The 27,936-nt window shown below is 45.1% G+C and overlaps 1 protein-coding gene across 5 annotated transcripts; it reads right to left on the bottom strand.

Annotated features, from left to right (window-relative positions):
- Window positions 1-273: 273 nt before the first annotated feature.
- On the bottom strand, window positions 274-27,904 carry LOC102077488 (zinc finger protein 23). 5 transcript variants are annotated; one of them, XM_019347571.2, is made up of 4 exons: window positions 27,620-27,895; window positions 18,281-18,562; window positions 14,269-14,542; window positions 14,086-14,104 (listed from the first exon to the last, which is right to left on the bottom strand). In XM_019347571.2, exons 1-4 carry the CDS (start codon window positions 27,789-27,791, stop codon window positions 14,101-14,103), a joined length of 732 nt encoding a protein of 243 aa, XP_019203116.1. In that variant the 5' UTR covers window positions 27,792-27,895; the 3' UTR covers window positions 14,086-14,100. The 5 variants fall into 5 exon arrangements, with proteins under 5 accessions (XP_025755993.1, XP_019203114.1, XP_019203111.1 ...); XM_025900208.1 differs by lacking the exons at window positions 14,086-14,104; window positions 14,269-14,542 and adding an exon at window positions 274-1,346 and having other exon boundaries at window positions 27,620-27,901; XM_019347566.2 differs by having other exon boundaries at window positions 13,485-14,542; window positions 27,620-27,904.
- Window positions 27,905-27,936: the final 32 nt, after the last annotated feature.

The following is a 27,936-nucleotide window of genomic DNA, read 5'->3' as shown; positions in this document are numbered from 1 at the left end:
GCTCACAGTGGACATAGATGGCCTCTTTCACTCCTCTTTCAAACCATCTGTCCTCTCTGTCCAAAATGTGAACATTGGCATCCTCAAAGAGTGACCTTTGACCTTTAGATGCAGGTGTACAGATGTAGGGCTTAAACCCGTGACTCCCCACCAGTTGCTCTTAGAACTGAAGAAGCTTCTCGGATTAAACGTCTTCAAGACAACTTAAAGACGTCCAAAAGCTTTCCTTTCAAAGCTCCTTAGATTAACGTTTAAACAGCTGCACGTCGAACATCAGTGAAACTTCAGCACAGCTCAGCTGCACACAGGAACAGTCGCCTTACAGAAGAATAGCTTCACTTCCATCTCTTCATCATTTCATATCACAACTCACCGCCTCTCATTCATACTAACAAACGTAGTGTTCCAAGACTCGACGTGATATTTTCTAGAAGAAGAAAAGTAAATTAATACATGAGCACCCCTCCCCCAAGTCAAACTGATCATGTGACCAACCTCGCACAGAGCGACTCCAACAAACTGCTGCTGGAGTCTAAAAACTGTGTTTGAACCTGAATGCATGCTTGATGGTTTTCCAGCTTGGAAAGTTCTGGACTACGACTTCTCCCCCGTGTGAGTCTTCATGTGGCGTAACATGTGATTGCTCCGTGCGAACGTTTTCCCGCATGTTTTACAGGAATATGGCTTCTCGCCTGTGTGGATCCTCATGTGGACGTACAGATTCCCGCTCTGACTGAAGGTCTTTCCACACGTCAGGCAGGAGTACGACTTCTCCTTAGTGTGGATTATCATGTGGCGCAGCATGGTGCTCTTTTGAGTAAAACTTCTCTGACATACTTTACAGGAATGCGGTTTCTCTCCTGTGTGGATTTTGCGATGCTCTTTGACTTGGCATTTTTTCTTGAAGGCTCTTCCACAAACATCACACTTTAAAGTCTTTTTACCTGCGTCAGAGTTCTTCTGACGCGCTAACATGCGAGCGTGTGCAGGATTGTTACAGTGAATTCGATATATAATTCTAGTCGGTCCTGAGTCTGCACTCCTGCCTCCTTCCTGATCCTGGCTCTCAGCTCCAGCAAAGCTGTGACAGAGGAGCTGCTCCTCGTCTCCCCCTGGTTCACTGTGCTCTCCTTCCTCAGCAGCAGTCACCATAAAGGTATCCGTCTCCTCCTTCAGTCCCAGCTGCTCTCCCTCCTGACTGCTGCACAGTTCCTCCTGTTCCTCTTTAATCTGTGGAGGTTCTGGTTCCTCCTGGTCCACACTGGAGCTCCTCTCCTGGTTCCAGAGCTGCTGCTCAGGGAGAACCTCCTCCTCCTCCTCCTTACAGACGTGCTGCTGTGGGACGTCTGGAGGACAGAAACATAAATATGGCTCCTTTTAATCAGTAACGAGGCTGCAGTAAAAGCTAACTGGACTGGTTCCTGTGTCCTTTACCCGACACGCCATCAAACAGCAGTTAGCTGGTGTGACAGCGGCTACATGCTGCTCACAGCGGAGGTTATAACTGTGTCAAACAGGGACTCCGTGATTTAAAGGCAGGTTTTAGATGAAGGAAGACACAGACTCACCTGCTGTGTGCAGCTTGATTTGGGGTTTCCAGGTGATATCCAGCAGTCTGCGCTGACGGTCGATCTCTTCCTCGTACTGGACGATCGTTTTTTCAAACTCCAAGAATATTTGTTCAGCAGCAGCAGTTAGTCGCTCGTTGATAAACTCTCTCAGATACTGAACTGAAGGCATTGTTACTGCCACAGCTCACACAACAACACACTGCACAGCTCACAAAACGGGGCTTCCGCCTCTTCTTTGTATACTTCCGCCTGGTGTCACACAGTCAAGTTCCGGCAGAAGAGCGCACTGAGCTTTGTTCCGCCTCTGCAGCTCCTTCGTTGCAAAATCTTTTTCAGACCTGCTCCTGCAGATTTTAGATGGGACGGGTTCTTCATAAGCAAAATACAGAAATACACATAAACAGAGTCCTGAAACAATTCTAAAACAAAACAGGATTTAAAGCAAAAAACATTATTATGTAATAACATAAATGAAAAATATGTTAACAGTTGAGCAAATCCGACACAAACATGGTTTTGATGGAGTTCATCGGTGTTACCACTATTATTAATCAAACTTAAGATCAACCATGAAATCTATAAAACCTGTTTGATCTGTTTGAGGCCCTGAAGGTCTCCAACATTCAGTGTCGACTTCCAGTTTGTCAGAGTTTTTCTCATTAAGTTATTGATGAAGAAATGTTTGTAATTTGAGCCCATGAAATGCTATTCTTATATGTAGACTTAGTATAAACTTTTGAATGTCACCTTATAAACAGTCTGCCAAATCTGATCTGTGCCAACCACAAACTGTTCAGTCAATTTAATCTGATTTATATAGCATCAAATCACAACAACATTTGCTTTTAGGCACTTTATATAGTAAAGTCAAGCCAATAATACAGAGAAAACCCAACAATCAGATGACCCACTATGAGAAAGCACTGTGGTGACAGTGGGTTTGATGTGAGAGGAGGAAGACAGGACAAAAAAAGCAAAGAAGAAACACTCAGTGCATCATGGGAATGCCCAGGAGAAATATATTATATTAATACATCATCTGGTCTGAGTTTGTGTGAGAGTGATCCCAGTGATGAGGGCTACTCAGACCGTGGCCCGGACTGGTGGTTGGTTCCAGATTTGGAACGTCCAAACCTCGCTTAAAAGATAATCACACTTATGGATAAGTTCTCATCCATGTCAGACTGAGGGAAATGTACTAAACTGTGTGTGAAGCAGGCAGGATTGGACCCAAAGACAGACGTGTCGGGCAGGCAAAAAGTAAACTCAAAAACAGCTTTATTGCTGAACACAAGGATAACCAACATTAACTAATGTGGGACTACAAAACAAACTAGGCAGGCAGATGAACACACAGTGAGGGAGGACGGAGACGCTGACATAAATACACAGAAGGATAAGGAGGAAGTGGGAACACACGAGGAACACAGCTGACATGAATTATTAAAACATGGAAAAACAGGAGAAACACAACAAGACACGGCGAACATGGAAACACGAGACCTTCACAATAAAACAGGAAACAGAGGAACACAAGACTGACACATAAGTGGAGGAAAGGGCGAGGGAGAAGGAGCGAGGGAACACGAGAGAGAGAGAGGAGGCTGTGGCTGTGTCCCAATCCAGCGACCGCACGCTCCGGAGTACGCATTTTGAGACCTATTACGTCACAGCGACGCGACGACGGCTGTCCCAATCCAAAGTGTACCCCAAATGCGCCATCGATTTCCCCAAATTTGAAGTGTTTTTTTTTTAACCTTTACTGAAAGAAATTTTCATATACAGAATTGTAACAATTTACATTATAAAGGTGGTGAAGCAAGTCACTTTAGCTTCAAAGGGAGAAAATAAAAGTTTCTAGGGTAAAATAATAAGGAACATAGGCCTTGTGACACAGGCAGGAACATTAGAATAGCAAGTACTTTGTGATTTTACAGTATAGTACAGCAGTCTTTTTATTCATATTTGAAATAAGTGTAAGTGACTTAAAATATTGACAAAAGTAATTCAAGAAGACGGTAAACACAGGAGCATGACCAGAGAAAAATAGATGCTCTAGTGTTTCTGGATCGGAAGAACAGAAAACACAAGAGTCGGCCTCAAACTTAAACCGTAACTGGATAAATGTCAGATATGATTCTGAAGTGTGTTTCTTTCATTTTAGGCGCACGTGGGTATTTTAGGTAACAAGAAAATGACTTTTCTGTCAACATGCTATCAAGGTCATGTCTGACATTGACATTATAGTTACAGAATACTATTACAGGTATTAGAGATGAACTTATTATTAGATTGTTTGTCCTTTATTGAGGTATTACCTATCGTCAGTGAAGGTAAGCATGTTCTTATTAGTGAATACTTTAAAGTATTTACAACGGTGTGGGTATCGCTTTACAAACCTTATTATAATTATTAAATGAAACGTCCAATTTATATTTATCAATAAATTCTTCGTAAGATAGCAAGTTTCTGTTTTTATCAAGCAGATCAAAAATAAAACACACACCGCTGTCACACCAGTCTGATTTAAATAAGGATTCTTATTGATGACTATGACCCTGTTACTCCACAACACAGAATTGTGGGTGAAAATCCAAAGCTTGCTTATAGAAACTAGACAACTTAAGAGGAATCTTAGATATTTCAAAATCACATTTGAGCAAAAAATCTACACAGAACAGAGTTTGATATAAACAGCATTTCTGCTGCAACAATAAACAATAACGGGCTGATAGGGCATCCCTGCCGAATGCCACGATTAATTTTAAAACTATTAGAAAACCCTTGATTGAGTGCAATACTACTTGTTCTATCTCTGTACAACATTTTCACTACACTAACAAACCCACAGCCTCCAGAGCTTTAAATAAAACATTATGCTCCAAAGAATCAAAAGCTTTAAAGAAATCAGGAAATAAAACAAGGTTATCATGAGGAATTAATACTAAACGGGTATGATGATGGATATGACGTCCTTTTATAAAGGCGGACTGTGTCGCATCTATTATTTGAGTTATTCCTGTTTTTAATCTGTTGGCAGAGACATGAGCTAACAGTTTGTAATCACAGCAAAGAAGTGTGATACGTCTCCAGTTATCTAAAAGGACACAGTCCTTGTTTGGTTTAGGAAGTAAAGAAATTATTCCTCATTTCATAGTTGGAGATAACATCTGATCATTTATACCAGGGGTGTCAAACTCATTTTAGTTCAGGGGCCACATGGAGAAAAGTCTATTCTCAAGTGGGCCGGACTGGTAAAATCATTGTATATATAACTTAAAAACAACAACTTCAGATTGTTTTCTTTGTTTTAATACGATCAACGTAAAAATAAAGCTAGAGCCTGTGGACAGTATGTTCAAAATAGCACAGGCACAACATAGCTACTAATCATAAAACATCTCAAGTTATTTGAAAATTCTGAGGACAAAGAACACACAAGCACACAGTGCCTCAGTGATTCACAGAAGTATATCAGGGTGTCTCATGCAGCACTTTCAGTGGGGTTGCATAGTTTGACTCCTGATACCTGGCATCTTTTAGCTTTCACCAGCTCATCAATATCAGGCTTCACATCCTGAGCGGCAGCTAACTTCAGGATGTGATTCAAGTGCCTGTGCGTGAGCCTTGAGGGTAGTTTTGTTTTATTTATGCTCATTACAGAGAAAACTTGCTCACAAAGATACGTGTTTCCGAACATGCACAACAGTTTTGCAGCGAGGGCTGTCAAGTTGGGGTAACCTGGCAAGAGATTCTGATAGAATGTTTTCAAGCCAGCTGCGGCAAATTTGCCCTTCAAGTCTGAGTCACACTGCAAGTCTATTATTTCAAGTTGGATCCTGACGGGCAGATCAGAGGGTTTCACGGTGAACGGCGAGCAAAAAACTTTGAAGTCTTTCTCCAGTTCACCAAAAATCTGAAATCGTTGCTCAAACTCTAGTAACAGTCCCGTTATTTTATCTTTGAACTGCTTCATATCTGCCACACTTTGGATCGTGCACACATTTTGCAGACAGGGGAAGTGAGCTGCATCACCGCCAGCGAGCTGCGTCTCCCACAGTAACAGCTTCAACTTGAAAGAACGTATGCTGTCATAATACTGCGTGACAACTTTGTTGCGTCCTTGCAGCTGTTTGTTCAGGTTATTCAGGTGCTCTGTAACATCCACCATAAATGCAAGGTCCTACATCCATTCTGCGGAATGAAATTCTAACACTGGTTTGCCTTTTTCTTCCATAAACTGTTTAATTTCTTCTCGTAAATCAAAGAAACGCCTCAGCTCAGCACCTCGGCTCAACCATCTTACCTCAGTGTGGTATGGCAGGCCATAGATGTGGTCTTTCTCTCTGAGGAGACTGTCAAACTGACGGTGATTGAGGCTTCTGGATCGGATGAAATTAACAGTTTGGATGACCACCTTCATGACGTTATCCATTTTCAGTGACTTGCAACACAAAGCCTCCTGGTGCAAAATACAGTGAAAAGTCCAAAAATCACGTCCTGCATTTGCAGATTGCACTTTATCTCTGAACTTTTTTACAACGCCTGCTTTCTTCCCGATCATTGAGGGCGCACCATCTGTAGCCAGGCTGACAGCGCGGGACCAGTCCACTCCGACCCTGTCCAGCGCGCCGACGAGTGCGGTGAAAATATCAGCTGCGGTCGTTGTATCTGTCATCGGTACCAACTCCACGAACTCCTCGGTGACGGTCAATGTGTCATCAACTCCGCGAATGAAAATTGCCAGTTGTGCAACATCTGTAATGTCCGTGCCTTCATCAATTGCAACTGAAAACACAATAAATGACTTTACTTTTTGCTTCAACTGTCTGTCCAAATCCGCTGAAAGATCAGAGATCCTGTCGGCAACTGTGTTTCTTGTCAGGCTGATATTTGCACAGGCCTGGCGCTTTTCAGGGCACACAGTCTCCGATGCCTTCATCATACATGTTTTTACAAATTCACCCTCACTAAATGGTTTTCAAGCTAGTGCAATTTCGTTAGCAATGAGGTAGCTAGCTTTCACTGCAGCGTCACTGATGTCTCGGCTGTGAGTAAACACAGACTGCTGTTTCTTCAGACCCGCCAACAGTTCATTCACCTTCTCTCTTCTCCGCTGTCCTTGAAAGTTGTCATATTTGTCGGCATGAAGACTCACATAGTGGTGACGGAGGTTATATTCTTTCAGCACTGCAACGTGCTGGGAACACACCAAACATACAGCTTTCCCATTCACTTCCATGAATAAATAGGAGGATGACCATTTTTCTTGGAACACTCTGCATCCACTTTTCTCTTTTTTGACAGAGACATATTGGGGCAATGATGGTGCCAAAGCACATCAGGTTTAAATTTCGCGGGCAAAACAAAGTAGCTCACAGTTGCTATTGCGCCATCCAATGGACACAATTGGAATAGCAGTTTCTTTATTGAAAAATTGCAGCTCATTTTTATACTTTACAAAATCATCTCACGGGCCGGATTAAACCCATTTGCGGGCCTAATCCGGCCCGCGGGCCGTACGTTTGACACCCCTGATTTATACATTCATTAAATACCTCTAATAATAAATCTTTAATGTCACTTCAGAAATGTCTGTAAAATTCAGTAATGATTCCGTCGGGACCTGGTGATTTACCGCTCGCCATTTGGGAAACAACAGTATCCAATTCAGCTAAAGAAATTTCAGACTCATTGAGATTTTTAAAGTTTGCATCAATTTGAGGAATTCCGGTTTACTTGACTGCGGTCAAGACATAAAGGAGGTTCTTTTCAGGAAAAGCCTCGGAGCCCACTCAAGTTGAACTGCTCACTCCGCCATCTTCCCAGAATCAACCCCAAATTTGAAGCGTGGTCTGGTGTACACTTCATGGTCCCATATATCCCACAATTCATAGCGTGGCGGTGAGTGTGGATAATTTTGCCGAATAATATGGCTGAAGTGGGGCGGCTGAAGAGTGAACTGTCAAAAGTAAGTACTGAATATGATGTCACTTATTTATGTGAGAATGTTTAATAATGAAGAACATTAAAACATTACTGTTGGCCACATGTCGGCAAAGTTATGTGACATTAGCGATGTTTGTACTTTCAGCGGTAACTTGGTTTTAAAGCCTTTAAAATATAATAATACAATAGCTGACCTTAATCTTACAGAGAATGTGATGATTTATGGATAATTAAAGTCAGTCATATATCCACAAACACAACAAGCTGAAAGTCAGTGATGCTGCTCGGTTTGCAGTCCTGAATATGACGGCACAAGCAGGATTCACTGCACTGTTAATGTTAGCTATGTTATATTGCTGCCTCTGTTCGGTGGTGTCGAGCCAAACGGACTTTAACGTGTGTTTGAACGAGCTGACGGTTCAGTCGTTAAGCTGAAAGAAAGATGCTTTAATCACAGGAGTCACACATGTGTCCACTGGACCATCTGGGAACTCTTCTTGTTTAGCACTCGTAATAACACAAACACTAAATCCTCCTTCTCTTGTGCTGTTTTGTAGCAGTGTGTACACCTGAGACTGTCACCTGTCTGTCTGTCCTGCACTCTCTCTCTGTTTCTTTCTCTCTGATTGTGGAATAAAAGTATGAACATGTATTTATAAGTTACACTTGTGTTTGAATCCTGCAGCTTATCACACATTTGATTTCCATGTGTGACGACTGCAAGTGTCCAGAGTGAGGACAGACTGAGGGACCCACTGCTGCACATCATCTGTGAGGCTTTGCACCCCTGATGATCCACCAGGACAAACTCAGCAGTGTGTGAGGAAGAGGAGGAGGAAGAGCCAGCAGCAGCTGACAGATGGAGAGAATAGACAGACTGTTCCCTGTTTGTGAAGGACTGCTAGGAAAGTTTAACATAACTAATTATCTGTCCTGAATCAGTCTTATTAGGTAATGTTCAAATAATGTTATCATCCCAGTGTTTTCAGTGTGGGAGAAAGTACTCAGGGCCTTCAAGTTACACACTATGAAAGGCAGCAACAAGTTTCATATTAATTTAATATATAATCTCAGCCTCAGATACTCAACTGATCAAAGTGATGTCATAAAAAATGAATGACCAACAAAACATTTTTTCTCCTTCATTTCTGTCACACAAAGCTGTATGAAACGTTTCTCGCGGTTAGTATCATGGTTGCTAGGCAACCTGAGCAGCACGACGAAGGCTAGACCGTCCCATTTCACAAGCCTCTCACTTCCGCACTTCTCGTACTTATAGTACCGTACGTAGCACGCGAACTGCACGTACTAGGAAGTATGCGGTCGCTGGATTGGGACACAGCCATGACGGGGAAACAGAATGGAACACAAAGAGGGAAACGAGACACAAGGACTCATACAAGCACACAAACACAGACACACGGAGGGAATCTAATAATCAAAATCTAAACAGAACAACCCAGCACTATACTATAAACTCAAGACTAACAAAGTGCATTTGTTAGGACATAAATTATAATAATGACAAAAACACAAGAAAACTCAAAACACTGGGAGAAATGACCCAGGACCATGGAGGCAAATCATCAGCTTTGCCTCTGAATTTATCTGGAGGAAGAGTTTTCAGTGGGAAACATTTCTTCATTCATCCAAGTGACTTTTTCAGTCTCAGCTGACTGCAGCTTTCCCCAACCTTATAAACAGTACATTTGCACAAGGCCCTGAGTAAATGTGGTTATCCCAGCTGGACTTTTGTCTACGCTGGAAAGGCTCCTAAAAAAAAGCTCCAGCCGATCCAGGAGAGAAGGACAACCGCTGCCCAAGCAAAAACCTGTAGTGATCCCATATGTGTCAGGAGTATCGGAGCAGCTGAGACGCATTTTTTCTAAACACCGGGTCTCTGTGGCTTTTAAACCCCAAAACACGCTGCACCACAAACTGGTCCACCCCAAGGATCGGGTCCCCCGACACAAACAGAGTAACATAGTGTACGCTGTTAAGTGCCAGGAGGATTGCCAGGATTTATACATCGGGGAAACCAAACAACCTCTGGCGAAGCGGATGGCACAACACAGAAGAGCAACCTCATCAGGCCAGGACTCTGCAGGCTATTTACACCTACAGGCCAGTGGACACTCTTTCAATGATGAGGATGTACACATCCTGGACAGGGAGGAACGCTGGTTTGAGCGCGGAGTCAAGGAGGCCATTTACGTGAAAAGGGAAAGACCATCTCTGAATCGAGGAGGGGGCCTAAGGGTACATCTGTCACCATCTTACAATGCTGTGATTGCAGCCATTCCCCAACTCTCTGTGAATGGTACTCATGGCCATTGATCAGTGTTCTTTGATCAGTGGGTTTTGGTCAGTGGTTGTTGATCAATGGTCATGGGAATTTGCATAATTATGATTAAGGAACTGACCTCACAGCCCATTGTGTCAGGGGGCGGGTCTGTGTCTCAGCGTTTTTAGTTTATGTGGTATTTTTGATTTCTTAAGTTAATATTTAGTTTGCGTGATGTTGTTAGTTTGGTTATAGTTCAGTTATTTTGTATTTTTGATTACTTATGAAATAATGTTAAGTTCTAGTATTATTAGTTTGTCTGAGTCTGGTTTATGTTCCTTGTGGGTCTCTGTGTTTATGAGTTGTTTCCTGTCTTCTGTCTCGTCTTTAACGTGTGAGTTATGTCCTTGCCTTCGTCCCGCTTCGTCTCCTTGTGTTCCACGCCTCCCCATTTGTCATGTGTTTCATGTCTGCATGCTGCATTGTCTCACTATGTTTCCTGTGTTAAAGACTAACGAGGCTGAAGAGTGGTGCTGAGTAGTTTATCATCACCTTCTGTTGAGTTGGAACATTAATTCTGTTAAACCTGCTTCCTGCAATAGGAGCAAATATCCAATGAAAGCAGAGCAGCAGAAAGACGTGCTGAGTGTAAAGCTGTCAGCAGGGGGAATAACACAGGGCTGTGAATGAGTCCTGTCACTGTGATCAGGCTCCTCCTTCTAATCCACCAACTTAGTGTTGATGAAGACTAAACAGAGAGATCACAGCTTCTTTATACTTGCTGTAGCTCACAGTTACTCTACACTGCAGATATGACGCCTCTGTTCATCTCAGTGCTGCTGGCTGCTATGTGCCTCGGTATGAACACAACTCTGTTTCTTTGATATCAATCCAACATTGACATGATTCTTTAACAGCACACTGATACTGTTTGTTGGTGTTTTACAGAATGCAGAGCACAAAAAGACAACGTGCTGCAAGCAAAAGGAGAAGAGACTGCTGCTGCAGGAGGCACAGTAACACTTCACTGTCTCTATAACACCAGCAGTTTATCAAATTATTATCTCTTCTGGTACAAACAGGATGGAAACAACAGCCCCAAATTCCTCCTGAGTCGCTTTAAAGTTGGTGAGGGGAAAACAGAGGCTGGAGACAGATTTTCATCCACACTGGATTCCAGCATCAGATCAGTTCCTCTGAAGATCCAGAAGCTTCAGCTGTCTGACTCTGCTGTGTACTACTGTGCTCTGCAGCCCACAGTGACAGGAAACACCAAAACTCTGTACAAAAACCTTTGGAGCAAAGACAACAGAATACTCCACAACATCCACTAGAGGGAGCCACACACTGTTAAACCTCTGATTCTTGTGTCATTGGACTGATGACAAAGACAACAGAGAAATGAAGCAGTAAAGATCAGAGACAGAGACAGAGCTGCTGTGGAAGCACAAAACTATTTGATTGGCTGATCCAATTAGTCCTATCACTTCTCTCTAAAGTCTAAAAGAAAAGTTGATGCAAACACAAAAATCATAGAACCATGAAATGAAGTGATATTCAATGATACTGTGCTCTGTGCTCCAGGCCTGGTGCCATAACAGTAGGACTGTAGACAGTAACTGCTCACCGGACTTACAGGCCATTCCAATTAGGTGTAGGTCCTTCTGTCTACCTTGCGAGCTAACTGCAGCCATACTTATCATTGTTTACATCATCCCTGATGCTGAGGTTAGCTCAACACTCAATCACCTCCAACTTATTATCAGCAAACAGCAGCGAGAGCACTCTGAGGGCGTCCATGTTGTTGTTGGGGACTTTCATGAGGCATGTTTGAAATCTGTACTCCCCAAATTCCACCAACATGTTAAATGTCCTACCAGGGGACAGGACACTGGAGCATGCTTGCAGAGCGACACCCCTCTCCCACCTGGGTGTCATGGTCCTGGCTCAGTGACCCAGTGTTTTATGTTGGTTATTATTAATAGTCTTTTTTTGTCTTATTTTGAATCTCTAGTCTTTGGTTTCGGTGTTATTTAGAGTTCTTAGTCTTTGGTTTCTGTCTCTGTGTTCCCTGTCAGACATATCCCCTCGTCAACTCCGTGTTGTTTCCTGTTTCACTTCTGTGTCCTACATCACTGCTCTGCTTAGCGTCCATTGTCTCGTTATGTGTGCTAATCTTTGTGAGGAGAGAAACTGGAGAGAAGGGGCAGATGTCGGCCAGGACGTGCCGTTCTCTCTGTGTGGATACAATCCAACAGGAAAGGATTGAAAGAAACAGCTGAAATCCAAATCTTCTTGACTTTATAATCCTACATGTCAAAAATGTTCAGGGAAAAAGACAAAACTTTCACTGTACTGGCCTTGGTTGCTCCTCTCGTGTAACTTGCTCTGATTTCTACCCGTGGGCTCCGTGGGCCAAATCTTCGAATCATTCCAAGAACCAGAGGAAGCGGCAGCCCCAAAAGCTCCTGGGTGCCTTCTTTTATACTTCTTTGCCATCTTGCCTCCCCCACTCTCTCCTCTGGACACGACAGCTTCTGAGATTACATCTGGTCTCATCCAATCATTGCTGCTGACGTCTAATCGGCCGATGTCCAGCTTATCAACCTCTCTGAGTTTATTACATACATGACTTAAAACAAAGCTTAAACTTTGAAATCACTTCATCTCATTTTCTTCTTTTCTATGTTTTACTTCACATAATTTGCCAAGAATTCAATCACACATGAAGGTTCAGTCAGATATGAACATTTTATGGACATAAATATGATTTAATTACTTCAAATTAATTTATCATGAACTCCGTCTCACATGAACACATCTCTTTAATTCAGTTATGTAGGAATACTCTCTCACTTTAAAACGATAAATCAAACTTTCTCTGATGAAACATTACAGACCTCAGAACACTCTGTGCCGTTTACATTTATTTTTGTTGCTCCCTCCTCAAACACATCTGGATAATGAGCAGAGTGAACATTTTTATGTGGTTTATAGTGATGCATGTCAGAGTTTACATGGATGAATGATGCTTGGATCTGTGAGCACAATGTTGTACAGCAGTCCAGCTTCCTGTGGCTTAGTTCATCAGACTTTGGAACATTTCAGATCTTAAGGGTACGAATGAACTTCAACATAGTTAACATAAAGAAAGTCTGGCTGACTCAAGAAAAACTAAAATCCCAGTCAGAGAAAACGGTGTCATTACGATGGATGTGAACTTTTGATTAAAGCTTTGATGATGATATAATGATAAAACATCTATAAAAAAACATCAAAAATACTCATAAAAAGCATCACAGCTGAAAGTATCATAAAAGATTAATGCTGAAGAAAGCTGTTAATCTGATGATTTAGTGCATTGAGCAGTAAAATAAACATTTTAATGTGATCATTATTTTCTCTTTGAGTGTGCGCTCAGCTCTCATTAGAGCTCCGAAACGCTGAACTGGACCCATGTAAACATTAAAGCTTACAGTCCCAAAGCCTGATAAAAGATTTGCTTTAGTCTGTAGCAAACTGAAATTCATTTGATTGTGTTTGTGTTTTTGTAATAGCTACAATTCATCCATCCATCTTCTTCCACTTATCCGGGGCCGGGTCGCGGCGACAGCAACCTAAGCAGAGAAGCCCAGACCTCCCCCAGCCAAGAGATACAGGCTACGTCCACACTAATGCGTTTTTGTTTTAAAACACATTGTTCTCTCTCCATTTTGGCCTCCTGTCCACACTGAGACGGCGTTTTCACTGATGGAAAACGCAGCGTTTTGAAAACGCTCTTGAAAACGGTGCTTTCACGCCGCAGTGTGGACAGTGAAAACGGAGACTTTCTAAAACGATGAGCCGCAGCACCAGTCCATCTCGCTTCTCCCGTCACAAGTTACCATGGTGATGTAGCCAGTTAAAAAAAACAGAACATGTGTGATGCAAACTTCTGACTTTTACAACAACATGGCTTCTCCCTTGTGTGACATATTTACATGTGCCCAAAAAGTATTACGATGTCTGAAAGCTTCCCCACATGTTTCACAAAGATATGGTTTCTCACCTGTGTGGATTCTTATGTGAACTCTTAAATGAGAGTGCATTCTGAACCATTTCCCACACGTTTTGCATTGATATGGTTTCACACCTGTGTGAATTCTTGTGTGCGTCACTAAATTACGATTATTTCCAAACCTTTTCCCACATGTTTTACAAGTATATGGCTTCACATCGGAGTGCGTGCTTAGGTGCTTCTTCAAAAAGCTACTGCATCTGAACATTTTTCCACACACTGTACAAGCGAACGGTCTCTCACCTGTGTGGATTGAATAATGACTCTTCATTAGATAATTAAACTTAAAGGCTTTTCCACAAACATCACATTTTACAGACGTACTACTTTTATCAAAGTTACAGTGACTCCCTGACATAGTGGGATTTTCTGCATTGTTGTGACTTTTGTGTCTTTCTCTACTTGACCTTGAATCTGCGTTCTTGTTTCCTCCTGGATCTTGACTGTCAGCTACAGCAGAGCTGTGAGCGAGGAGCTGCTCCCTGTGCTCTCCTTCCTCAGCAACAGTCACCATAAAGGTATCCGTCTCCTCCTTCAGTCCCAGCTGCTCTCCCTCCTGACTGCTGCACAGTTCCTCCTGTTCCTCTTTAATCTGTGGAGGTTCTGGTTCCTCCTGGTTCCAGAGCTGCTGCTCAGGGAGAACCTCCTCCTCCTCCTTACAGACGGGCTGCTGTGGGACGTCTGGAGGGACAGAAGGAGATAAGAAAAAGAAAAATGTGGTAGAAAATCATCTGAGTAAATATTACTAATAAAGTATAATAATAAAGGAGAATGGCCACAGATTCAGGCTGCGAGAGTGAATTGTCCCACTCCAGAATAAAGCTCATCAACAGAGGGACATCAGCAGTAAGGGCAGAGCGAGGTTGAACTACCAGCTGCTGTAGAAAAGCTGTAATAAATATACTGCAATGAGCTGATAAATAACCTGTGAGGTCTCAATGGACCCTAATCTGTAAGATGAGGGTTAAAGAACTGAGAAGTTGAATAATTCACTGAATTAAGTAAAAATGAGTTGCTGACAAATTTTACTAAATGGAAGCAGGTGCAACAAATCAAATGTGAGTTACATCCGACATTCTCCAGCATGTTTATAATGACATCACATCACAGGAAATAGAACTTTTGATCTTCTCGATTCATCTCCATAATGTTCATCAGAACTGCTTTGATCCTTTGTTCATTACGTGCTGCTGGCTTTTGGTTGGCTCCCAGCACATTCTAGCTTTAGCTTCAACCACTTTGCCTTAGTTAGCTTCTTTGAAATGACCATAGGTTTTTTTATTAAGAATGTTTTCATGGACATGCCCTAATAGCTAAACTTAGGGAAAGTTTGCATCTTCACTCACAGTGAAAAGCTTCCAAGCTAACAGCATGTTAGCATGTGACAATTTGGCTAAACCAAATGGCCAACTGCGGCCCGCGGGCCATTTTTAATTGGCCCGCAAGTAATCTTATAAATAGAATAGAATAGAATATGGCCCGCACTTCAACTTTTGCTTGAGTGTATTGCATTTCTTAGCTTTAACACCAGGGGGAGCTACTGTTGATCAAGGCAGTTGCTCCACCAAAAAGGACAATCACAGAAGAAATTTACCCCAAGTTACCAAACATGGCAGAACCAAAGAAGCTAAGGTAGAAAGTGAGTGCAGAAAATTTCAGACACGGTGGGAGAGTGAATATTTCTTCAAAGAATTCAAGGGGACGTGTCTGTTTGATCTGCACTGAAACTGTGGCAGTTATGAAAGAGTATAATGTACGACGTCATTATGAAACCAAACATCAGGCCTATGCATCCTACACTGGTGCTGAGCCAGAGCAGAAAGTAAAGCAAATGGTAGCTCTCCTGCAGGGTCAGCAACAGTATTTTTTTTGTGCTCAAATTGTCCAGAAAAGGCTCCAATAGCAGCTATGAGGTCACCCAACTCATCACAAGACATGGCAAGCCTTTTTCAGATGGAGACCTCATAAAACGCTGCCTCGTTAAAGTCACCGAAATAATGTGCCTGGAAAAAGTGCAGGACTTCAACAACGTCAGCATGTCCAGAAATACAGTTGTGCGACGCACTGAAGACTCGCCTGCCAACATTAAACTGCAACTGTGTGATAAAGCTGTGCTTTTGATTTTTACTCCATCGCATGCGATGAGAGCACTGATGCCACAGACGCCGCACAGCTGCTAATTTTTCTTTGCGGGGAGTGGACGAGAGCACGAGCACTTTAGGTGAGTAAAAATATCTTCCACAGTACCCGTGTGTTAATAAGCATGCATGTGCAGGTACACATGCTTCAAATATCAATAATGCGCATCAATTCTGTCACTACCCTGCTTTTGCGCACCACTTTCTTATATGCGTTTTTCTTGTTAACACACAGAGTACACACCGCTGTGCACAGCGCACGCACACGCAAAGTCAGCTGATCTCATCTGATGCAGATCTGCTCCTTGATCAAGTGACATTTGTCCGGATTTTTGGCACGAGTGGCGTCGGATCAGCACCGCGGCTGGATGGGCCGATTTACATACCCAGCGCAGCTGATACTGACCAGAATAATTTACTAAAATTATTTGCACTCCTGTTATTAAGTCCACTTCAGTCTGTTAATGTTGATAATCGTTTCAAACAAACGTTAACAGGTGTGTTGCTAAGCCTAAGAACTTAAATAACAAGCTTGAAATGTACCCGTCCCATTTTCCCCTTTATTGTTTTTTCTCTGTGCTGTAAATCTTCTGTCCAAGAAGAAATCTGCTGCTGTTCTGAGAATGAGCTACCAAAGCTTTTTCTGAAGAAATCAATAAAGATCCATTTATGGAAAGCTGTGATGAAGGCAGTTTTGTCTTTAATTATATTTAACAATATAACATATTTGACCACTTTTAAGTGATTTTTCTAACTTTAATACGCTACAGTTAAGGTTATATACCTAATTTCTAGTAAGTGGCCCAGCCCCTCCTATATTTTTATATATGTGGCCCTCAGTGAAAAAAGTTTGCACACCCCTGATTTAGGGCTGTTCGATATAACGATATATATCAGATGACGATATAAAAACGTCTCGTTTCATTTTACGCTATGGTTTGTTTCGTGGTGTCGCAAAATAAACTGCTTACAGCAATATTTGTTCATGGTTTCGATGCTCACTGTAGTGGATATATTAATGTCTTAAAGTTCTCTCTTTCTCTTATATTTAATATAACCACACTACTGAGGGACAAGCGCCTGTTTTTATGCGTTGTCATTAGCAACAACGACAGTAAAACCACCGCGTGTCCGCTTGTTATTTTCCACATAAACCTTTCACAATAAAGCTCAAGATCCTGTTGAGACTTTTCAAAATAAACTGAATCATGTGAAAGAATATGCAGAGAGTTTACCGATGAGAAGCAGAAAAGAGCCGTCAGCAGAGATGGGCAGTAATGCGTTACTGTAATCTGATTACTTTCAGGAAACGAATAAAGTAAGGGATTACTATTGCAAAAACGGTAATTAGATTACCGTTTTTGCAATGTTATTATGGACATGACAAATTGTAAGATAATGCCCAGCATATAATCGGTTTCCTGTTTGTGGATCATACACGATTGTACTTTTTGCAGGTTTAAGTATTGATGGTAATCTGTTTCAATAGTAACCAAGGGTGCGAAAGTGACGTTAAAACAACATCAGAGTTCAACGCTGATTCAATAGAATTGCCTGATATTGATTTAACATTGTTTCAATGGATATTTGCTATCTGTCATGTCCCCTCATGTAAAATGTGCTGTTCTTCTTTAAACAGAAAAGTAAGTAACAGCTGATTAACATTAAAATCTAACATTAAAAGTCTTTGAATTCAGAAGGAAACATTTTCTCCGGGAGCAGAAACAGCATGCTGACACATGTTAATAGCTGAAGGCTGCTGCAGCATTGACCAAATTATCTTTTTAATATTTGTTCAATTCTCTTCCAAACCCCAGCAGTCCAGTGTTGATTTTAGGGGTCTGCAAAAATGAAAAGTAGAAGCTTTCTAACATCTCACCTGCTTGTTTTTACTCAATAAGCAGTGTGAGCCGCGCATACATGTATACTATTTTTATTAAGAGAGATTAAGCTTGTGTTTCCTTCATGAAGCTTATTAGACATTATGAAACAGATCAAGTGCTTAAAATACATTTTTAATACATCTTTTTTTCTTAAAGAAATCTACTACATCACGTGTAATTTCCAATGCAAATATTAATCACAGTTCAGCAGGGATGGCAGTAAAAACCTCTGTGTGATGTCATCAAGTACACTGCTGCTCAGCTGTGGAATGATCGCGCTGTTTTCTCGCATTCTCGGGAAGTCCGGACTCCCGTGTGAACTTACGAAGTCCGGACTGGCAACACGAGTATTATGAAACGGCCCATGAGTAAAATTCATCCCTCAGAGTGACACTCACCTGTCCTGTGCAGCTTTATTTGGGGTTTCCAGGTGATATCCAGCAGTCTGCGCTGACGCTCCATCTCTTCCTCGTACTGCACAGGATCATTATGAACTTCAGTCTCCTCCTTCAGTCCCAGCTGCTCTCCCTCCTGACTGCTGCACAGTTCCTCCTGTTCCTCTTTAATCTGTGGAGGTTCTGGTTCCTCCTGGTCCACACTGGAGCTCCTCTCCTGGTTCCAGAGCTGCTGCTCAGGGAGAACCTCCTCCTCCTCCTCACAGACCTGCTGCTGTGGGACGTCTGGAGGGACAGAAGAAAGAAGTCACAACCACAGAAACATTAACAGGACTTTACAGCATGACTGCGCCGCTCATGTATGTGAGAGTTCAGCCATCCAATCAGCTGTAAGCAGTGTTGGGACTAACGCGTTACAGTAACTACGTTATTATTGTGGTAACGAGCACGGTAACTAGTTATTATGCCAAAACCAGGAACGCGTTACTCGTTACTGGGATTTAGATAGGCTCGTTACTCGTTACTTCTTGTGGTGGATATCGTGGAGCTTCCACTGATTCAATAACATTAGCAAGTGGTGGAGGCCAGCAGGTGGATGAAGGAAAAGGGAGGCAAGAGGAGAGACCCGAAGCGGCCGCCGGTCCGCGTGTCAGGTGAACTGAACTTCAGGTAAGAAGTTATGACCTGCAGTCTATCGGAGTCAGATATAAACCAAGTTTAGGTGGAGTTTATTTTCGGTATGCTGACATTTTCGTACTGCGTGCTAGCTAGCATGACGGAGTTTCTATACAGCTGGGTGGGTGCTATGTTACTGATGTTGAACTTTATTTTGTTCATACGGTTAATTATTAGAGTTGCCAACCGTCCCGTAAAAAATAGAATCGTCTGGTATTCAGAGAAAATATTACGCGTTTCGTACTGAGGTGAAAAGCAACACAGTTTGTCCCGGACTTCAGCTACAATGAAAAAGACACAAAGCTGAAGCTGCACAGCTGCCTCTTCTTCTCTCATTCTCTCCTGTTTCTACTTCAATCACGAAACTGATCAATGATCAGCTGATCGGCTTTTCTCTCTTGTTTATTTATCGCCCACTTTGCGCCAGAAAGAGGAAACCAGCGGATGTCGCGTTAAACAACAGCAGCACGTTTAAGCTTGATCAGCTGTTGTTAGAATTTATTTAATATTAATTTCTAGTATCAGCTGATGTTTGCTGGAGCCACAGCTGTAAAGCTGCTGGTCATGATGTCGGTTTGGTTATCTGGTGAGAGGGAAACATGCAGATGAAACCAGGAGATGTCCTTACTGAATCATCAGAGCTGAACAGGTGATGGAGAAACAGGTTTACCTTTTAGGTGACATGGATGAGTTGAAGGGAAGTTATGAACTGTTTCTGAGAGACAAATAACACCAGGATCCTTTTCTACGTAGCTGACAGCTGGTAACTGTGCAGGGGCGGGTCTAGCAAAGTGTTGCCAGGGGGCCAGGTAGGGCATTAACAGGGAAAGGGGGGCACAAAGAAATACTTTTCTTTATTATTCTCATTTAAAATGTCTCGCTTTTAAAAAAATAATTATCTGAGTCTTACAACAAACAATTGTTTGTATATATACACACACACACACACATATATATATATGTGTGTGTGTTTCTGTCTTGTTTTTATGGACATGAAGTCTGCCAATAAAGATTGAAAAAAAAAATTGATAGATTGATACATATATACCATCAGAACAGTGTACATCACTGTCACAACAGTGTTTATTTTCATTCAAAGGCTTTATGATTTTTCCTATAATGGTGGGCCGGTCTCTAGTCAAAATGCCCGGGACGATTGTTTTGTCCCAGTCCAGCTCTGTATGCAGCTCATCTGCAGTCTGGTGTTACCTACATCTTCCTATTCAGAAGGCAGAATTTCCAAGTTCTGAGTACAATCAAAAGCACCACGACTGCAGTTTTTGTGTTGGATGTAAAAAGCAGGCTAGAATCATGGCGGCGGTCAACGACGGTCCAGGCGTGGGATTTCTCTCGTGGAAATGTGCGCATTATTTTTTCCTTTCTGTTGGTAGGTGGCACAGTGCACTTGTGGCATGTAAGCAAGATAGAAGACTGGCAGTCTGGCTGGGTATCCAGTTACGGAAGCAACACATTAACAAGAGAATTCTGAGTAAAACCAAAGTTACTTTCCCTAGTAACTAGTTACTTTGAAAGTAACGAGTAACTTGAAGTAACTGAGTTACTTTTTTAGAGAAGTAACTAGTAATGTAACTAAGTTACTAATTTAAAGTAACTTACCCAACACTGGCTGTAAGTCACTGATGTCAGATCTGCATTTATTCAGATAAAGACAAACATCTGGAAGGTAAAGCCACCTCAGCACAGCAGCAGTTCATAATTTCAATATTAGGTTTGATTGTGCCGAGGCTGCACATTAAACTCTGTGTCACTTCTTTCAGTCACGTCCGTGACTCTGAACAACAACATGCTGGACTTTGTTTTTCTCACACGAGTGTAAACGTGACCACAGGAACCGTGCACATGTGTGACTTTAGCTTTTATGACAATCATCACAAAGGGCCCGGGCGCCCACTCTGACGTCACTGATGGAGAAATAAAAAAGACTGATTGTTATGACATTAACACTGAACTCTTTACAGCTCTGCAGAAGAAGAAGAAGGAAATCAAGGAAAAACCTTTTCAGGCTAGATTACTGAGTTTAGGAGGTGCACCTGAACGCACCATCAAACACACACGTTTCACCGCCAAACAAAAAGTTTTTCAAACGATTCACAGGATTGAGTGATGGATCCAGGTCAGAGAAAAGGCTCAAATCCAGGCTGATTTCAGCGCCTGCTGTTTGAATGGAGCACAGTGCAGTCCTGTCCTCTGTTTGCTCTTTGTTAGCTCACATCTCCAAAAAGTCCTCACAATCATAAATGTCCCGCAGAGCTTGTAACAGCAGTCTGGCGAGGCGGGAGCGGCTAGCAGGTCCAGCGGGCATGTGGTGTGGAGGTTAGCCGAATAACCCGAAGCCAGTCGGTTAAATCCAATAACAGACCTTTATTTGGTGTGGCAACATTACACCTCATAAGCCAGGTCTCCACGGCTCTACTCTGTCCGTACATACATGGTAGTCGCCGTCGCCAGTTGGTCACAACAGTAAGGTTTCTCAGAGAGAAAAGAACATGAGCAGCATAGAATGGCTGCCGCTAACAACACACACCCACTAGGAGACTCCCACAGCTACTACAATAGTAGGGCAACCCCCCCTAGTGGTGCTATAACCCAAAAGGGTTGTTACATCACCCCCCCGGCAATTAGAAGGCTGTCCTCAGCCGGACCCAGGCAACCCTCCTCCCGCTACCCCCTTTCACTATACATAGCTACTTAAGGTAGTAAGCAGGCTGTGGAGGAATTGTTATACAGCATCGGTACAGTCAATACAATCAACAAACAAAATTAGTGCTTGAAGCAAACAATACAGAATATGCAGTATTACTGCCAATCCATCTTCCAGAGATGGTCATAGACAAGGGAAACCGTCAAACATACAACATAACCAGTCACTCAAATCAGCACAACAGAAAACCAAACAAAGGCTCTCACGGGCCACGATGACGAGGGCTCAGTGGAACAGAACAAGTAATCACCCCTTAGGAACAGAATAATTACAGCACGTACATGTACGAGACCAACCCTCAGTCAACATTGAGTCTGTCCGTATGATAACGGTTAGTCCACCTGGTAGCCGTCCAACCATCAGTGATTCTGGGGCACCGGCGGGGTCTCAAACGATAGTGTTCCCCCTCGGCCGGTGGCGACTCAGAGGCGCTCACAGCGGGGTGCCCGCCTGCTCTGATATCTCCTGAACTCGGGAATGAGGGCTGTTCCCACATTTCAGTGTCATTCAGGCTCTCCTGGGCCGAAATCCGGTGCCCTGAAGGAGATGCGGAGTCCCAGGAGTAAAACGGCTGAATGTTCACGACGTGGAAGACTCCTGCGTCTTCACCAGTGTCAATCTTGGCTAATCTGTAGTTGACCTCCCCTAGCGTCTGAGTAACTTGGAGGGGGCCTGTAAACAAGGGTGCCAACTTGGCCGTGAAACAAGATTGAGCGTCCGAGCGATGATGAGCTTTGACTTTCACCAAGTCTCCGACTGCATAGGTCATCGGCCGGCGTCTCAGGTCGTAGTAGCGTTTCTGCCTAGCGTGGCTGCGAGCCAGTGTCTCCCTGGCACGATCGTGGGCCTCCTGAAGCGACGCTTTAAGGGTCTCCGGGTAGGGCATGGATGACTCCTCGTTCTCTCCAGACGGCTTAGTAAGCAAGTCAAGGGGTGTCTCCAGCTCCCTACCATACAACATCATAGCAGGGCTGAGTCCTGTACTCTCATGGGGAGCTGAGCGCAGCGCGAAACAGATTTGGGACATGAACTTATCCCACGACGCGTGCTTATCGCCCACGTATGCGCGGATGGCCGTTTTGAGAGTTCTGTTCACTCTTTCGGTCGCATTAGTTTGCGGATGATACGCCGTCGTGAGGCGGTGGGTGGACCCAAGAGTGGAGAGAACAGACTCAAACAGCTCACTGACAAAAGGTGAGCCCCTGTCCGAAATAAGGTACCTAGGGGCCCCATGCCTAGCAAACACTTCGTTAATGAACTTACTGGCTGCCACTTGAGCCGTCGCATCCCGAACCGCACACACTTCGATCCACTTGGAGAAGTAGTCCACGAAGACCAGTATGTACGAGTTCCCCGAAGCGGTGCGAGGTAGCGGTCCGACAAAATCGACCCCTGCGTATTCCCAGGGTCGCTGGGGCGAAATGGGGACCATGAAGCCCGCCGGCTTTCTTTGACTGGGTTTCGTGAGTTGACAAACTGGGCACGACGAGACGTAGCGTTTAACGTCAGATGCCATCTTGGGCCAATAAAACCTAGACTGCATTCTCGCTAGTGTCTTAGCAATCCCCAGGTGACCTGCTGTAGGGTGGTCATGATAATAACCGCACAAGGTGCCCCGGAGAGCCATAGGAGCATACAGCTTCAGCTCCCCCTGTGGCCGAAGATTGCGCTTAAGTTTCGGGCCTCGGTAATAGAGTAGGCCATCATTGACCACCAAGGATGGTGGAGGACTGACGTCCGAACCCAGATCGGGGGAACACTCCAGGTCTCGGAGCTTCGGACCTGCACCTGGGTCATCCAACTGCAGCTGCCTTAGTTGTGTTCGATCCTCTAACAAAAGGGAGGCTGGGCACGAAGATCCATGCCCCAGATGACAGCATGCTCCGGCAAGATTTCAATAGGAGGACCCTCTGGTGCAGGTAGTGGGTTGCGAGACAGAGCGTCTGGCACCCTGTTGTGCACCCCGGCCTTATGTACGATGGTAAAGTCAAAGTCCTGCAAGCGCAGGGACCACCGCGCCAACCGGCCAGTGGGGTTTGGGCGTGACATCAGCCACTTAAGGCTGTTGTGGTCAGTCAAGACCGTCACGTGAAGCCCTTCCACATAGGGACGAAAGTGTTCTAAAGCCCAAATCACAGCCAGACACTCTTTTTCTGGCGTAGAGTATGGCTTCTCTGCCCTGTGAAGAGCTCGACTCGCGTAAGCGACCGCTACTTCCCTACCCTCTGCATCCTTCTGCATTAAGGCCGCCCCCAAGCCCAGGTCACATGCATCCGTATGGATGGAGAAAGGCCGGGAAAAGTCGGGGAGTGACAGGACAGGCGCTGTCGCAATGCTCTGTTTCAGGAAGTCCATGGACTCCTGACACCTGTCATCCCACTGAAAGGCAACATCCTGCCTTGTCAGGGCGTGCAGAGGTTCTGCATGGCGAGCATATTCCTTTACGAATCTGCGGTAGTAACCCGTCAGACCGAGGAACTGCCGCACCTGTTTCATTGAGGACGGAGTTCTGAACTGCATCACAGCCTTGATTTTGTCGTCGTCCGGTTTAATGCCATCCGGGGTAACCCGGTAGCCCAGGAAGGTGAGCTCCTTTAGGCAGAACTGGCATTTCTTAAGCTTCAACGAGAGACCCGCAGACCTAAGTCTCTCAAGGACCTCCCGCAGGTCCACCAAATGCTGTTCGAAGGTAGGGGACACAACCACGATGTCGTCCAGATATACAGCACATGTCTTGTAAACAAGGCCGCTGAGGACGTTGTGCATCAGCCTCTGAAAGGTGGCTGGTGCGTTGCAGAGTCCGAAAGGGAGCACGCGAAACTGAAACAGCCCACAATGGGAAACAAAGGCTGTTTTAGGGCGTGAGTCCCCTGAGACCGGCACCTGCCAGTAACCCCTCGCCAGGTCCAATGTTGAAATGAATCGACCTCTCGCTAGGAAGTCAAGAGACTCATCGACCCGCGGTAAGGGGTATGAGTCCTTCCGAGTCACCTGGTTCAGCCCCCTAAAGTCCACACAGAACCGGGGGTCAGCGCCCAACCTGTTAACGATCACGACAGGTGCGGCCCAGGGGCTCATGGACGGTTCGATTATGCCATCTTCCAGCATTTTTTGGACCTGCTCCTCAATGAGTTGTTTCTTTGCAGGGGAGGTGCGGTACGGGGGAGGTTAATAGGCCTCGCATCTCCCGTGTCGATCACATGTTCAGTTAAAGGTGTGCGACCCAAATGACCATCAAACATACTGCTAAATTGTTCAAGGAGGACAACTAATAGTTCTCTCTGACTATCTGTTAGGTTTGCCTCCAGAGCTTTGGTCTCCAGCGAGGGCTCTACCATGTCAAGCGTCATAATGACATTATCATCGCCCAACAGATCAACTGAGCAACCCTCCTCCACATCCGCGCCTGGGCATGGGATGTCGTCCATAACTACGGTTCTCGAGGGGATGTGGATTGTCAAAGAGGCCCTGCTCATAAAGTCCATCCCCAAGACAAAGGGGGACGACAAGTTGCGGATGACAGCAAACCGGTGATAAAACCTTTTGTTCAAGAACCCTATGGGCAGCCATGTAACACCCTCCGGAAGACAGCGAGCACCGTCTACTAGGCTCACCGGTGGACCCATCCACTGCTGGGTCCCGCTTGGAGACAAGTTGTTCTCCAAAATGAGTTCAGCCCGCACAGCAGACAGGGATGCCCCGTATCTAGCGTAGCATTCACTGCCACTGAGTTGAAGTTAATTTTGGCTTTCAGTGGAGTATTCCAGTGCGCTCCAGACTCTACATCTTCCATGTGCCCCACGACGCCTTGCACAATGTGGTGGGCATCATGCGGGCGAGGCGTACTTTGTGAATGGGGGGAGGGCTGCCTCATTGAAATGTCCTCCCCCCCGGGGGTTTCCCGACTGCTGACTGGCCGCACGAGCTGCTGGCAGCGAATCAAGCCCCTCTGTATCGGCCGGTTCCAGGCCCGGCGGTGGGCCTGGGAGAGGTCGGTGGGAGGTTGCCCTGGGTCTGGTAGGACCTCGGTCTTTTGGGGCGACCCAGGTGCAACTTGGGCACGTGCGTGTGGTAAACCCCGGGCGGGAGCACTTAAAACAATGTGGTTCTCTCGCGCTTGCAACACTAGGGGATGAAGTAGGGGTTGAGCGGCCAACTGGCCCTAAGGCTGTGTGGAGCTCGTGCGCGCGAAGCAGTAGGTCCATAACCGACGGGACCGGCGTACCGTACAACGCAACCCGATACTTCTCCAATGAATGTTTACATATGAGCTCGATCTGTTCATGCTCCGGCGGCGGGCACCTTAGCTTATTAAACTCACCGAGCATGTGAGCTACAAACGTCGGGAGGGCTCCTCCGGTGATTGGACGCGATCGAGGATGCCCCGCCAAACGTGCTCTTGGTTATCAGCTGACACAAACACTGATTCAAAAGTTGGTAAAAATGTGCCCATGTAGTAATGTGAGAGCTGAGGGCCCTAAACCATTTACTGGGCTCTCCCTTGAGGAAGTGAGGGAGCTCCCTCAGAACCTGCGAGTCGGTCAGGCGCAGTGACGATCTGTAGCTGTCCACTGATTGGAGCCACTCCTCCGGTGACACTCCACCGTCACCAGCGAACACTGGGGGCTCCAGCTTGGCCTGGTGCAGCGCTGCAGCGATCATCCTCGATGTATTGCAGAGTTCTGCCGACTGACGCTGGAGAAGCACAGGGGGCTCCGTGTTAATCCCTTTCTGCGTGAACGGTGTGGAGAAAGCCACTGGGTTGGGGGTTCTCTGAGGAGATACTTGCTCCCCCAGTTCCCCTCTCGCGCCACCATCCAAGTGCTTCAGAAGGTTCTTTTGTAGCTCCAGCGAATCGTGCAAGCAGACTCGCAGTTTCTCCACCTCTTCTTGCAAGCTTTCCACCTTAAGGTTGAGGTCATGAGGGGTAGAGCGAGGGATGATGTACTTTGTCAGGCTGGGAGCTTCAGCATCCGAGTCGTAGCCGTCTCCCTCGCTCCCTGTGTCTGGGTGGGACGCCATTTCAAAAGTATGGCCGAAACAACTCTCTCCCACAAAAGTTACGGCGAAGTGAAAAGAGCGTTCACACACAGTACCCTAAGTGCCAATATCAGTCAGTTAGAGAGCGTCCGTGCTCACTCTGATGCTTCAATGCTTCACACAAAACAACACGTCCCTCTGAACGAACACTGAGTCAAAGTCACTGTAGCGTTAGCCTTAGCTTTAGCACCGCCGATGTCGTAACGGTCCAACAGCACTAAGTTAGCGGTCCGACGGACCGTACAGTTACTCACGGAGCACTCTCCCTCGGCAGGCGAGCGTGTCAAGCGATGGGTCGGCGCTCTTCCGTGCCTGCAAATACCGTTGAAATCGCGGGGAGTCGGCTCCTTCACTGGGTCCTATCGGCCCGGCCAATACAGCCAGACGAAGAGAAAAAAAAACACGCCACCTCAGCCGAAGTGTCGATCGCTGAAAAACACGGGAAAAATATCCGAGCCCACCGTCTGTCGGTCCGGACGACGATGAAGATCCAGAGAACAATGTTCGGGCGCCACTTTGTAACAGCAGTCTGGCGAGGCGGGAGCGGCTAGCAGGTCCAGCGGGCATGTGGTGTGGAGGTTAGCCGAATAACCCGAAGCCAGTCGGTTAAATCCAATAACAGACCTTTATTTGGTGTGGCAACATTACACCTCATAAGCCAGGTCTCCACGGCTCTACTCTGTCCGTACATACATGGTAGTCGCCGTCGCCAGTTGGTCACAACAGTAAGGTTTCTCAGAGAGAAAAGAACATGAGCAGCATAGAATGGCTGCCGCTAACAACACACACCCACTAGGAGACTCCCACAGCTACTACAATAGTAGGGCAACCCCCCCTAGTGGTGCTATAACCCAAAAGGGTTGTTACAAGCTGTGATTAGGATCCTCCCTCAGAGGGACACTCACCTGTCCTGTGCAGCTTGATTTGGGGTTTCCAGGTGATATCCAGCAGTCTGCGCTGACGGTCGATCTCTTCCTCGTACTGGACGATCGTTTTTTCAAACTCCAAGAATATTTGTTCAGCAGCAGCAGTTAGTCGCTCGTTGATAAACTCTCTCAGATACTGAACTGAAGGCATTGTTACTGCCACAGCTCACACACTCGGCTCACACACTCGGCTCACACACTCGGCTCACACACACTCGGCTCTCACACTCGGCTCTCACACACTCGGCTCACACACACTCGGCTCACACACTCGGCTCTCACACTCGGCTCACACA

The sequence above is a fragment of the Oreochromis niloticus genome, linkage group LG18 (assembly GCF_001858045.2).
Source record: "Oreochromis niloticus isolate F11D_XX linkage group LG18, O_niloticus_UMD_NMBU, whole genome shotgun sequence".
Lineage (NCBI taxonomy): Eukaryota > Metazoa > Chordata > Actinopteri > Cichliformes > Cichlidae > Oreochromis > Oreochromis niloticus.
This window is presented reverse-complemented; position numbering and strand designations above follow the sequence as displayed.